This window comes from Microcebus murinus, chromosome 20 (assembly GCF_040939455.1).
Source record: "Microcebus murinus isolate Inina chromosome 20, M.murinus_Inina_mat1.0, whole genome shotgun sequence".
Classification (NCBI taxonomy): Eukaryota; Metazoa; Chordata; class Mammalia; order Primates; family Cheirogaleidae; genus Microcebus; species Microcebus murinus.
Genome location: NC_134123.1, coordinates 8156157 through 8171532, shown reverse-complemented (window position 1 = coordinate 8171532; position 15376 = coordinate 8156157). Strand labels below are relative to the sequence as shown.

The 15376-nt window shown below is 33.5% G+C and overlaps 1 protein-coding gene across 1 annotated transcript in view; it reads left to right on the top strand.

The window, feature by feature from the left end:
* The window catches only part of RPGRIP1L (RPGRIP1 like), a 110876-nt gene that overhangs the window by 8362 nt on the left and 87138 nt on the right, over window positions 1-15376 (top strand). The window contains exons 5-7 of the mRNA XM_075995646.1: window positions 4092-4194; window positions 5479-5622; window positions 15137-15242. Of these exons, the coding sequence (XP_075851761.1) occupies window positions 4092-4194; window positions 5479-5622; window positions 15137-15242 (353 nt within the window). The remainder of the gene's footprint in view (window positions 1-4091; window positions 4195-5478; window positions 5623-15136; window positions 15243-15376) is intronic.

Here is a 15376-nt window from a genome sequence, read left to right as displayed (position 1 = left end):
TAAGTCTTATAATCGATTGTTTTCACACACAAACACAGAGTTTTATTTCTGTATTATTCATACTTTCAGGTATCTCTAGAAAAATAATTTTTGACTTGCTTTTTGATAAAATAGTATTGTAATGAAGATTGTTTAAGAATCATGAGATCAGTCTCACATTTGTATAGGAAAACATTCCACATAACTGTTCATCCTGATAAAAGAAACATGTATGAACTAAGTAAAATTTGAGTTGAGTTTGACTTGATTATAATATAGATAGAAATCATACAAACTCAGGCAAGTGGGGAAACCAGCTAGTTTGCTTATATATGACCACACTTATTGTTTTCAATGATCACATTTAAGTTTTCATCCAAAAATCTTTTATAAAATTTGCAAAAATATTGAAATCTTTCTTATTGTATGGAGGCAACATAACAGTGTAATGTGTTCTTCCTTCACTTACTAGCTGGTGACCTTGGACAAGTTTCCTTACATAAAGTTCTCTTCCATCTCTGAAAATGATCAGAGGTCAATCACTTTCTTCATTTTGAAAATGGATAACCTAAAACCTACCCAGCTTACAAGGCAATTCAATTACATAGATAAGACTTGACATGAATATTTCTAATAAAAATTATCAGTTTTCTCTACCCACAAACTTTATTATAATAGAACTAAAAGCCAATAAATATTTTAAGTAACATTTTTAAAATGTCAACTACTAGGAAAGGAAATAAAGTTTTAGCTCTAATTGATTTTTGTTTGGAATATACTTTACATAAAGACCAAATATTTTTAGAGATATAAAGAATCATGTTAAACTTTAGTTTCTGTTTATTGAGGAAGAAAAAAAAAAACACCATATGAACAGAAAGAGAGAAAAATTTGTTGTAGTTTTCTCTCTAAGCCAAAATGTTAACACTCTCTGTTCCCTAGATAGACTTCCTTTGAAGTCAATAAGGCCTCCACACAAGCAGGAGGCAGCTTCAGGATGAAAGGGCTTGGCTACTCCTAGCTATGTGAGATTGGCAGTCAACTTTCAATATAACCAAAGTAAGCATAATGAATTATAAATCATAAAATACTGCCACTACTTAACTTTTTTACATAGAATACTGGAACTCTCAGCCTCATATTCCCCATCTATAAAATGGAGTGATAATAACACCAGATCAGATAAGAAATTGGATGGTAGCTCCACAATAATACATTTTACCATTAAAATGTCACTTATCCTCTCTGAATCTTAATTTTGCCATCTGGGACCATCACTGGGCAAGGTGATCTCTAAGGTCTGCAAGGTCTTTTATATTATACTAAATAAAAATATTGCCTAAGCCAGGCACAGTGGCATACACCTATGGTCCTTGGGATGCTGAAGCAGGAAAACCACTTGAGCCCAGGGGTTTCAGTTCATCCTGGACAACATGGAGAGACCCCTGTCTCTAAAAAAATAAATAGATAAACCCCAATTTTTAGATTAAATAGCAAACTAATCTAGTGCTACAAATTGCTGTTTAAATAGAAGAGTTTGATGGACATTTCTCCCTCTAAGGAAAAAAAAGCCACAGAGTAACAGGGTCTTTTAAAAACGTGACTACATAGTTTAAGTTTCTCCTTGTTTATCTGCTCTTCATGATTTAGACCTTACTCACTGTTCGGGGTAGAGTCCAGGACATGGAAATTGCACAAAGCATTAAGTAATGATGAATACTTTCTTAATCACTGTCTTTCTGAATAAACTTGAGGCATCATTACCAAAGTTGATACCTTAGCAACCTTAATACACTTTTCAGGACTGCCTCTGAGGCTGGGACTTAGGCCAGAGTTGTCAGGAATAGCTCAGCCTAGGGTTGCTGGGTAAGAACCCCATACCCTCTCTGGCTATAGGCAGCTTTTACCCACAAGCTGCTATACAAATGCTATTTTCTACATGTGCCTTCTCGGGATAAAGGATGGGAAGTACTGCTTTAAGGTGTGATCAATGTAATATAAAAATTTCAAGAACCAATACAGTGCAGACAACCCAAAATATCAACAAAGTGTTTGGGAAGGATGTGCCTAATGAACGCACAGTATGTAGATGGTTTGAGAAGTTCCGTTCTGGTGATTTTAATCTTGAAAATGAGCCATGTGGGTGACCTGAGATGGAGGCGGATAATGATGAGCTGAAAGCTGTAGTGGAAGCGAATCCATAGCAACCTACACGTGAATTAGCAGCAAGGTTTGATGTTACTCTTCCAACAATATTGGACCATTTGAAACAAAGGGGCAAGGTCAAGAAGCTGGATAGATGGGTACTGCATGAATTAAACAAGCATCAGAAGAGAAATAATCTCAAAGCTTGACTTTTTTTGCTGTCACGACATGAAGGTGAACCATTTGTATACTATTTTGTCACATGTGGTGAAAAATGGATTCTTTTCAACAATTGCAAGCATTCAGCGCAATGGTTGGATAAAGATGAAGTGCTGGAACGCTGTCCAAAACTGAATGAATACTCATCAAAACAAAGCTAATGGTGTCTGGTGGTCCAGTACTGATATTATCCATGACAGTTTCATGAAACCTGGTCAGTCAATTACAGTGGATGTCTACTGCAACTGAGTGGAGAAAATGATGAGGATGCTTGCGATTAAGCAGCTGAGATTGGTCAGTAGAGACAGGCCAATCCCCTTGCAAGACCACATGTCACAAAAAATGTTGCTCAAACTACAGAGGCTGGACTTGGAAACTCTCTGTGATCCGCCATATTCACCAGACCTTGTACCAACTGACTACCACTTCTTCCAGGCTTCAGACCACTTCTTGGAAGAAAAAATAGTCAATTCTCAACAAGCCATGGAAAATGCCTTTCACAATTTCATTGCTCTCCAGGCTTCTTTGCTACTGGCATAAGCAAGCTACCACTAAGATGTCAAAATTGTATTGATAATTTAGGCACATACTTTGATTAATTTTACTTCTTTTTGAGATGTAATAATTTAAACTTTTGATTCAAAATTGGACATTTCATATTTAATGACAATATAATTGGTAAATTCTAACTAACACAGTAAACCATTGATATTTAATGTGTTAGGCAGAGATTTTTCCATTCTTTAAGATTAGGGTAACAGATGTTGAATATTTTGGAAAGACCAATAGTGCCATTATTCAAATGAAAATTCTCATTTTTAGAAGTAAACTTTTCTAAAAAGCCTAAATTTATTCTGTATCTTTTTATCTGGGACTATTCTCCATTTTAAAATCTAAATCATATTTTATCTACCATAAACTAATAATTTAATATTCTATAAATATGAAATAACTTACATAATTAAAGATAAGTCTCATTTTCACCAGTGGAACTATCTTTGTAAAATTTTATATAACTATTTTAGAAGAAAAATTACATTTATTTTAAATGCAACAGGGAAATGTTTTATTTAAAGGAATTCTGTTGATGATCCATTCCCAAATTAACCTTTGTTTAAATATGGATTTTCTTATTGAGATAGAATTAACCAAAATACAGAAAACATTTTGACTTAAACATTTAAGGGAAAGGAATGTGAATGACTAATTTAAAAATCATTGTCTGGAGGATGGACATGCTTGAAGCTCTGACTCGGGCAGGGCAAAGGCAATATATGTAACCTAAACATTTGTACACCTGTAATATGCTGAAATAAAAAAAAAATTTAAAAAATCAAAATCAAAAAACCTTTATCAGGAACATCAAAAACCTTTACCAGAAACACCAAAAAAAAGTCATGTTTTTGAACCTTTTTTTCTTCATACTTCAGTTTACGTCGTCCAGACCTGAACTAAAGACTTTGGTTCTTTTAGAAATTACTGAAGGAGTTCTAAATCTTAAGCTGAATCAAATTATTTCTAGGTAATTTGGTTTCTACAGTAGAATTTGTTAAATGGGCTATCACTGTGTTTTATTTAATGCCTTACTGATGGCTGAGATCTATTCCCTAAAGCAGTGTATTTTTAATTCTCTGTACTATAGGACACATAACTCTTAGTACTTAATAAGAGATTTTATTATATTACAAATATCCTTATGATAGCAAATGAGAGATCCTTGTTTTCTAACTTCATTACTGTATTTTTAGGTATAAGATTCCAAGAGGTGGATGTAGCAGAAACACTACAGCCCATGCTTACAAAGTATGGCGACAGTTTACTTGAAGAAGCCAGAGGAGAAATAAGAAATTTGTATGTGTTCTTTTTGTGGTCATTTTAGAACATTGTTTATTGATTATGTCTTTTTTTTAATCCTTCCCTTTCCTTTATTTTAAATAAAATTGGATTACGTATAAATAATTTGCTCCACTAAAATACTGCCATGTTTCTGTAGGGTAACAATAGATATTATGTAACATATTTTTAGGAAAATGAACAACTTACCCAACTGTATTGATGGAAGGGTTTATAAAATATTCTGCTTTATTTATGATTTTACCCCCAAAGGAATACCATAAAGTCCAATCATTTAGAATAGTGTAAGATTTAGAGGCAGAAAATCACAGGTAATTTTTTTAGATCCTGAATCAATTAGCTCTTTTTGTGGTTAAAAAAAAGGAGGGAGTGGCTTTAAAGTTTGGAGTTATCAGATACATATGGATTTCAGATTTTGTTTCCATATGATTCTATGGTACTGCATTCTTCATCATATCGTGGTTTCAAAAAAGTTACTTCTGCCACATTTAGCTTACTTTTCCAGTTAATCAAAGCCTCATGGTTTCAGTGTCTGTGAGTCACACAAATGAAGGTAAAGTTCCACTTTATTAATAGGCCTTCACCTGGATCATCAAAAAAAATAACAATACTGAACAAGGAAAGAAAACATAACACAAAGAGTATCATACTTTAGATAGCTGTTTAAGAATACTATGGCCTTAAAATGTTTTCTTCTGAATATTTTAAATATCAGTTACAATAATTATTAGCCTGTCAGAAAATAAAAGACTAGACATAATCTTGTTACCTGATAATCAGCTGAAAAGCCAGGGTTCCTAACAGTTTCCTGAGGCGCATTACACAGGGATGCTGCCAGACATGGTAGAGATAAATGAATGCCAGAGAATACAAGTTGTGTTTGGCAAGTTTCCTGCCATCTCTCTCTCTGAAGTGTTAATTTGGGTGATATAGGCAGATGTGCATATATGAAAGAAAGAAGGCATATAAATTATCTGAAGACCAGGTGGTAGAGTACATAGTAGATGATCAGTAAATACTTAATTGAATTGAACCAAAGTCCAATCCATTGCCCAAGAGATTATCTTGTAAAAAGCAATATCTAGCATTATTCCATATGTATTTACAAATTGTCACATTTAATCTGCTCCTATTTCATTGAGTGCAGAGGCACTTAAGCTAAATTTTTTAACTTCTGTTTGCTCTTTATTATGAAGAACTTTCTTTGCACTTATCTTAAATACTGCACTTTTTTCCTCAATCTATAAATTATTATATAGGCTCTTTTTTTTTTTTTTTCAGAGAAAATGTTATTCAGTCACAGAGAGGCCAGATAGAAGAGTTAGAGCACTTGGCTGAGATCCTGAAAACTCAGTTGAGGAGAAAAGAAAATGAAATTGAGTTATCTCTTCTTCAGCTTCGAGAACAGCAGGCTACAGATCAAAGGTATGTTGAAACAGAAATATCACTTTGATAAGGTCAGAATTAGTTTAAAATACTTTATCATGTGCTATAAAAGAATAAGTTTATCTAGTCTATTTTAAAATCATGTTTTTACTTAACATTCTTTGTATAACCTTGCTCTAGACCTGCTATCTACTATCAACAACTCTAGTCTAAAGATGGTTTTCCATGACCTGCTCTGCTTTCAGGTAGCTTCTGATGGGTGGAAATCACCCTTATCTTGTTTCCTCTGTTTATTTGCCCCATTTGCCAAGACTGCAGGAAGTTGGTTTTTCTGTTGTTGTTATCGTTTTGTTTTGTTTTGTTTTTTGAGACAAGGTCTTACTCTTGTTGCCTATGCTGGTCTCATCAAACTCCTGGCCGTAAGCAATCCTCCTGCCTCAGCCTCCCAAGTATCTTGCAAGAAGTTCTGATACCATTTGATTGTAGCTACCTAGAGAAATATGAGTGACAGGAACTCAGCTGTTGGCATACCTTGTACATAAGTTCACCCTTATTAAAATTTTTTCCAACCTTAAAAGATAGTAAATTTCATAATATGTTATCAGTTTTTGGTCCCTAAAAGATATTACCTCTCCTAATACTCAAAGTTTGTGTCATAATCTGTTGATTGTTAGGGATTACTCTGGTACCTGTCAGTGATCTTGCCACTTTTCCATTTACTTTTTATAATGTGCAGTATTTTCTTTCCCACCTTCCTTTTTGGTTCTTAATGCCAGTTCACTCATTTTGTGCTTTGACGTTGTACCTTCAATAAGACTTTACCTTATTCTTTCTTGAACTATTTTCTTCCCTTTATGGGTCTTATCTTTTTATTTTATTTTATTTTATTTTTTCTGTGCCAAGCTTACACAAAAATAGAGAGAGTAGTATATGAAACCCCATGGTACCCATTACTCGGCTTTAACAGTTATCAGTATCTTACCAATCTTGTTTTGTCTGTTTCCTCTACTTTCTTTTTTTTTCTTTTACAAGATAGGATCTTGCTCTGTTACCTATGCTGAGTGCAGCAGCACAATCACAACTCACTGAAGCCTCAAATTCCTGGGCTCAAATGATCCTCCTGCCTCAGCCTCTCAAGTAGCTAGGACTATAGGCACATACCACCACACCAGCTAATTTTGTATTTTTTGTAGAGACAGGATCTCACTATGTTTCCCAAGCTAGTCTCGAACTTCTGCCTCAAGCAGTCTTCCTACTTCAGCATTCTAAAGTGCTGAGATTTATGGGCATGATCCAACAAGCCCAGCCCTATTTTCTTCAATTAATTAGCCCCAGCTACACATGTCACCTTACCCAGAAATATTAATACTTCAACATGTATCTCTGTCTGAAAAGGAATATTTTTAACGTAATTACCATCCTTTATCACAGCTACCAGAATTCATAGCAATTCCTTGGTATCATCTAATAACCAGCTTATATTCAAACTTCCCTGAAAATGTTTTTATACTATTCATTTCAATTGGAATATAAATAACGTCTACACATTGCATTCAGTTGTTACATTTCTTATGTCTCTTTCATTTCTTTCAATTATTTTCTTAAACCAAACCTAGTTCCTCTGCTTATTTTTCTTCTTTACAACATGTATGATACCCTGCTTACATATGGCTAGTTTCTTATTTCAAAAAAAAAGTAAGATTTTCTTGCTTTTCATTTCAGATTCAAAGTTTATTCATCTTTTAACAAACTAAACTTACATAGTAATATATGAAAAAGCTAAGAAAAGATGCATAATATCAGACTTGTTTTTCTTTTTTTTTTTCTGTTTCCCGGGCTAGAGTGCCATGGCATCAGCCTAGCTCACAGCAACCTCAAATTCCTGGGCTCAAGCAATCCTTCTGCCTCAGCCTCCCATGTAGCTGGGACTTACAGGCATGCACACCGTGCCCAGATAATTTTTTCTATATATTTTAGTTGGCCAATTAATTTTCTTTCTATTTTTAGTAGAGACCAGGTCTTGTTCTTGCTCAGACTGGTTTCAAATTCATCACCTTGAGTGATCCACCTGCCTCAGCCTCCCATAGTGCTAGGATTAAAGGTGTGAGCCACCACGCCCCGGCCTCAGACTTGTTTTTTTTAAAAGTGGGCTAAATATATATGAAAAGATTTATATTTCAGAAATTTAAAAGATTAATATTACCTCTGTAATTTCTGTTCCTAAAAAGCTGTGTGTAATGTTAAATTATATAAGGAAGTCCTATATCTAATGGCATTATATACCCTTTTAAGTGTAGGGCAAAAGAAACATGAATATTGTTGAGAATTGTATTTAAATTAGGAGATGTAATTTGAACCCTGGCTTTAAACCAAGGGTAAGCTTGAATACCTAGGAGTTTATCCATATTCCCCTAGGAATAAGAACTGATTTAGACTCAGCATTCTTTAAAAACAAAGAAATGCTTCCTTGAAGGATCAAACCTCAACACTGAATTGGGTGATTATAGTAAATTGCTGACAGCTATCGTTAAGACATTGTGTGAATATAAAAATTCACATAGGCCAATCTGAAGCTTGAGCTGTCCCTATCAGATTTACTCAACCACTGAGTACAAAGTTATCAGGGACTGCTTCCCCTGTTACATTTCTCAAGTCCTTAGAGAGTAAAATGGACACTGTTTTGGACCATATCCCTTTTCCAAAGAGATATGGTCATCTAGGAGCCAGACTTTTGAGTATTAAATAAAAGGAAGATCCAAAAGCCCTTTAATCCTAGGACCAGCAGAAGAAATAGACTGATAGACAAGGACACACTGTCTACTATAAATATTGCCAACAAGAGACACCAACATATACACATAGTAGAGTTAAGGTTCTCCTCAGGGGGCTATATTATTTACTCTATAGCTGTCTATTTTTGTCACACCAAGAATTAAAAGCAGAGACAAAATGAGTATTACAGGCAAAGGAACTTCTATTGTAGAAGCCAAAGAAATAGTTTATACCCTACCTCACTGATATTACAAAATTGAAAATTTATGTCATTTGCTTAGAAGGAAGGATATCTGTAGTGAATAGCATATTGTTTCTGGAAATACAATTGTGAAAGCAGAAGAAATAACTTAAAATAAGGGTACTCAATGCTTTTTTTAATGTTTACACATATCTCAAAATTTTATGTGTAACAGCAATTTTTTTGAGACTAATGGAAAACTGTTGAAAAAAATGTCTGGGAGAATATAAAACTTAGTATAATTTACTGTAGAGAAAAATCACAAAATGGAAAACATATTTGAACTTCTCTTTCACGGATACATTATTTCAGATTTGAAATTCTAGAAGTCTGATCTGGATGTTGGACTCCTTGTTCTCAAACACGAACCTAACGTAGTTGTAATCTTCGGAGTGGCAGTGCTTGGTATTTATGGCAAAGAGCCTTTTCATAGAATAGTACAGAAACTCTTCATAGTATGTGTTTAATAGACCAGTTTGGTTTGGCATCAGCTTGACATAAACTTTTGGTTATCCAAAGCCCTTAATTGCTTTGAAGTAAAAGCCCAGTGCTGCTCTTTTTTATTAAAATCATGTTTTTTCCTGTTGTTGTGGTCTATTTTGGAAGACTGAGTTGTGATTTTTGCATATGTTCTACATAATGCCTCATTAGCAAAAAATCTTGTATCATTTACAAGTAGCCTGAATGTCTGTGTTGTTTTGAACAAAAATCCATATTAAAATTTAAACAATATAAAAATGCACATTTTCTGCTTATTAAAAAGGTCGTCTTAAATTAAATGCAAAGTAGTAACCAGTGAACACATGTACATGAACATTAAAAATCAGAATAATTTTACCATTTATTGACCTTTTTCAACTCCAAAAATATTTATACTCTTACCAAATGTGTAACTAGTTTGTACTAAGTGTTTTCTTAAATAAATGTTAGGGTGTTTACCTTTTTCATTAAAAATCATGTAAGTGCCATAATGTCCCAGTGGAGGAAATTTAACCCATAAGAATTTCAAACACTCTGACTTGTTCCCTCTCTACTGGCGGACAGCACACTGTCAAATCTTACAACAGAGAGGCCTTCTGCAGCCATGCATTATAAGAAACATCTTGGCTTTGGGGGCTCACTCTTTTTCCTCTGCACAGATACCAGATTACTGCCTAGCACTCTAAGTTATTCCCCAAGTTTCCATTTTAAAAAATTGCAAACCTACGGAAAAGTGGAAAGTAGAGTGAGCACTCACATACATTTTACCCCTTAGCATATTTGTGAATGGTACAAGAGGCCTATTTCTGCATTCTACATGCTCCTGTATGAACCCGTTTTTCTCTCTCTCCTCTCTTCTTTTCGCTCCCCTCCTCTCCTATCTCTTTTCTTTCTCCCCTTCTCTCATTCTTCCATTCTCCTCCACACTCTTCCTTCCTCCCTTCCTCCATTTGAAAGTTAGGTGCATAGATCACTTCACCTTCTGTACAAGTATCTTCTATGAACAGTGGTATCCTCCTACACAACCAGAAATCAGCTATCATATTCAAGACATTAAATAATGAATGATATGGTAGTGTCATCTAATATACAGTCTATATCCAAATTTCCCCAATTGCTGCAATAATGTCCTTTATAATTTGAATTTTTCTAAAATAACCGTTTTTGTTGTGTTTTAATCTAGGATCTGATCAAGGGTCATGTGTTGCATTTAGTTCTCATATCTTTTAAGTTTCTTTATTTTAGAATGATTCCCCACTCTTTTCTACCCCATTGACAGTTATTTGCAGAATGCCCCTCAATTTGGATTTGCCTGATTGCCCAGCCCCCTAATTGAGAGGGCACATCTGGTTCTCTGATGGAAGGGTAACTGGGACAAGGGATAACCATGCAGGCATTATTGCACAGAGGAGTGATCTGTCATTTTTAAAAATATATTCACCAAGCTCTTACTGTTGTTTTGAATAGCTTAAGATTTGCCCAATGAAAATTATCAGGCTCAAATATTAATACCATTTCTTTTATCCCTGTGTCCTTTCTTATTAATATTATATAAGGTTTTTCTGTGATAGTGACTTGACATATTTTCCCAGCACTTTATATAAACCACAGAAATTGTCACAATATAACAGTAACTAGTATATTAGTGCACACATGATTGTGGAAGGTTAAGTTAAAACTTAGGAATATCCTAGAGGAAGAAAGCAACTTAGAAGAGTGGGAAGAATTTAGGTCTTTGAACTAGATTTGAGTGTTAGCTCCATCACTTAAAGACTCTGGTTACATTCTTTACTTCTCTGAATCTCAGTTAGCTACCTGAACTGTAAAATGAATACATTGGGATGGGTAAGTGGTTCCCTACCTTTAAACAACAGCCATTTTCTCCCTAGGGACCTGGTGTTTCTGAAATATTTTGCTTACTAAATAAGCTGTTTGTATTCATCAAAGATGTATACCATGGCAATTATTCTTTCTGATAATTGTGAAATAACCCATGTTAATACACTGGATTGGCATGGTTCTATCAAAAAATAAAAACCTTTAGTTCACTTTTGCAACTTAATCGCCAGTAAATCTGCATTTCCCATTGGGCTTTTTGAAATAAGTCTCAGATTCCCATGCCTATTACTATAAACCTGTAGTTGGAATCCATCAAACTTGATCTTAAAAATGGTCCCCTTAAGAAGATGAACCAGGATTTGGGTTCATCCTGTCCCCAGCATTTTCATAAGAATGTAATTATATGCATGTAGAGAGACAGACTGTCCCCTTCATTTCTGTGGCTGGTAAGAGTAAGAAAATGCTGAGTTCTGATTTATAGTTTGAGCCAACACCACAGGAAAGTTATGATCCAGTGGCAAATAAATATACACAGGTAAATTTTTTCCTTTATGCAATCTTAAATCAGGGAGTACTATTTTCACCTATGAACTCAAGTAGCGGTTTTGAGCAAAACCAGATTACCTTTCTAGTAGACTTTCCTCAGCTATTTTAGTGAAACTTATTCCATTCAGTTTACTAGCAGCCTTCTTTAGTCCTATTCAAAGGTGATAAACTTGCTAGTGATTGTTATCTGTATATTTCTAATGAGAGCTATGAATGACCTATATTTCTTTCAACAATACCCTTAAGGAATGTCTGCCAATGTTTAAAAAAAATCTAAAGACACTAACGTTATTTTAACCTTAGCCCCTGAATTTAGTCAGCCTAAAACTATTACTCAAAAAGAACCTCTCCATTCTATCTTATAAATATTTGACCTACTTCCCAGAATCTTATAACCTAGCTTCTGTGTTCTAAAGCCTTCTCTTCTAAATGGTGTTAAATACTATAACATTTTAGTCTCAAAAATTCAAGAGGCTTTTTTTAGCTTTCATATTCTTTACTGTAGCAAAGAATGAAATGTTGGCAGGGATGTGGGGGAGGGGAGTTGAATGCCTAAGGAATAAAGTATATGAAACTTTCACTGGAGCAAAGATTTTTGTTTCTTAAGCTTTCATATTAGACTATACGTTACATAGCTCCACTGAAAGTTTTTCCTTCTCCAGTGTATCTGAGGTTTTAAGTTTCTGGATTTATTATGGCACCCAGTAGCAAAGCTGGAGTCAAGTGTTTTCAAGCTTCCATTAGAAATTCCTTTTTCAGAGTTTATTGCTTGACTGTTTCAAATTATATGAGAGAAACTTGGCACACAGGTTGTTGAGCTGGATTACTTTTTTCAACATAAAATCTAATTTATTTCAGTTTGTTTTTAATCTAGAGATGGGCCAACAACTCTTCTCATAGTTTTAGAAGATTTGATCACAATTCTAAATCATATGTCTGTAAAACAAAAAAGGGGGGAGCGGAAGGGAGAAAAAGAACTGCATTTTCCAGCTTAATCATTCATGGTTCATGGTTTTTTCAAAATCCTTGTTGAAAAATTTGAGAAATTTATTTTACAAAGCACTTAATTAGTGTGCTTGATATCTGTTTCCAAATTATTTCACCATGTATAATGTAGCATATACGATTTGGTACATGACAGAGTTCATCTGAATGTTTTTACCATACATTGTTCTTTCTGTTAGAATGTCATCATCCTGAAGATTTGGTATTCCTGTCATAGTGTATGTGGACAAGGGCAAAAAAATTATGTAGAGGTCATTTAAAATATTTCTTATAAAATCAGCCCTGTGTCTGTTCTTCAAAAACCAACCTGACACCTTACTGCACATGCATAGAAGGCTAGGACTGGCATCTTAGAAATGACTCTAGTTTCCTTTTGTGTGTAACATCCTTCTTCTACTCCTTGTCATCTTTTTGTGACATCTCCCTTCCTCTTTCTCTATTACTTCCACCCTTATTCTTTTACCGTAGTTCATCTATGTAAAAACGTTGAAGTGGCTGTCAAGTTTGATATGATTTTCATTGTATACCTTCTTAAGCGCTAGACCACATTCATCACATTGCTGATTTTAACTTATGTTATCACTGACCCAGCATTTTCAGCTTAACAGGTTATCTTTTTCGTCTCATTACTCTCAAAAAATATGAAGTCTTAATAAGGCCTCTAAAACTGATACTTAAAAGTAATTATCAAAGACTTGCAGGTTTTGCATTGTCCCAGAGAAGGTATACTCTGTAGCAAACTGACCTTTTATTTAAAGTGCCACATTATTATTGGTGTTTTCTAAATACTACTTATGTTGTGTTTATGCCTACTCATTCAGCATTATTGGTATAAAGTGTTCTGTCATTTCTCTTTGCAGTATTTTGAAAAGTTTAAACTCCAAGGAGTTATGGAAAATACTCAAGAAAGCATCCACCCATTAAACCACTGAAAGTTTTTGAAATATGCTTACTGGTCTTTGACTTAAAAAGAAAATTTAAAATTAAAACTTGTTATTTCTATAACTTTATGTTGCTGAATGGATATTGAGATTTAAATCTTTGTTACTATCATTAAGACACAGTTATTATTCAAATACCTCTGAATCTTCTTGAAAATATTAACATTTTAAAACTAAAATAAAATATCAGAGACAACTGAAGACATAAGAAAAGATTTTAAATTATTTGAATCACATTCTGTCTTACCTTAATAATAAATGTTAGATTGAATGATCAAACCAAGTAATTCTGGGGAAACTGGTAAATTATATCTTGACATCTAAATATGAAAATAATATGAATATTTTCTGTAGACTTTATTTACAATATATTTTCTCTTCGTATTTTGTGTGTGTATATATATTTTTAGTGAATAAGGGTAGTACTGGGTGAGTAATGGTGACCGTACTGTTGAATGTGTGCTCAGAACTACTGGATAACATGTTTTAGACACATAATTATTTTAACATTGTGTTAAGACTGTATACTGGGCAAGATTCAGATTCTTGGACTTGTTTATCTTCTGTGTGAGGACATCTAACTGTCCAATGCCAAAATACAATGAACTTTCAAATATCAAAGAGGAAAATTAAGTATTTCAAGTCCTCAGCTGGTTTACAGATGTGTGAGCTTTGTAGTCCATTTTCTGGTTCCAGTAGGGCACTGTGACAATTTTTCCAATATGTGTACACTAGATAAGTTTTGCAAGTAAAATAACTTACTTTAAATACTGAAATGTTTATGAATTTAAAATTTTCACATCTTTCTTTAAAAATGAAGTATAAAATCAAGCTTTACAATTTTAAAAATACTTTGAATGTAAAACATTAAATTAAGGAAGCTTTCTTTGTCAGGAAAATAAATGCCTTTTGAAAACAGGTATTCATTTAGATCTGTGATTAACCTTTAACAAGATCTTCCTGTTAAATTCTACATTTGCTTTAATCTCAGTAGGAAAAATACAAAATTGTATTGTAGCATATAGGGTTTCTATATGCCCTCTGGACATCAAATGATCTCTTACAGCTAAAGGCACATCTGCAACATATTTAAATGCCAGCTTTGGGCATTATTAGTATAAAATGCTAAGTCACTTTTTTTGGAAATATTTTGAAAAGTTTAAAACTCCAAGAGGAAACTCCAATAAATGGTAATCTTATGATACCCTTTGCTTTGAAGGAGTGGTGGCAAGATGAATGGCTGTATTGCATATTTTTCATTTAGGGAAAGGTAGCATGATAATCCTCTTTAAAATAAGTATAAACTGGTGATGGAACCATTGCTATAATAAAAACTAATGTGTGTTCATACTGTCTTTCAGGACATTATAAAATGATTTTAAATCCATATTACCAGTCATTGTAGAGGTAACATAGTCATCAATTCACTATAAAATGATTTTAAATCCATATTATCAGTTGTTATAGAGGTAACATAGTCATCAAGTTTGAGAGCTCCCTTTAAACTCTGAAGAGTTTGAGGTTATGAAAGTTCAAGAATGATTATTAATTGGTTTTAAATAATCTGTCCTACATTTACAATAATCTAAAATCCTCATTGATGTGCAAGTGTATAAACATTTTCTAGGTAATGTTAATTGAAAAATTATGATTACACCATAGATCTTTTTTTCTTTTAACTTATATTTTTTTACTTCTGTCTCTCTTTTTCTTAAATATAACTCTGAAGGTCAAATATTCGGGAAAATGTAGAAATGATTAAGCTTCATAAACAACTAGTGGAAAAAAGTAATGCTCTTTCAGTAATGGAAGGAAAATTTATTCAGCTTCAAGAGGTACTGTAGTTATTTATTTTATTATGATGATGTAAAGGATTCAGAAATAGTGTTTAGGTTTCTTTTTTTTTTTTTACGTGGAATGGTCAAACAGTAAAAGGTAATTTTTATAGACTGTTCTTTTTATTCACAAA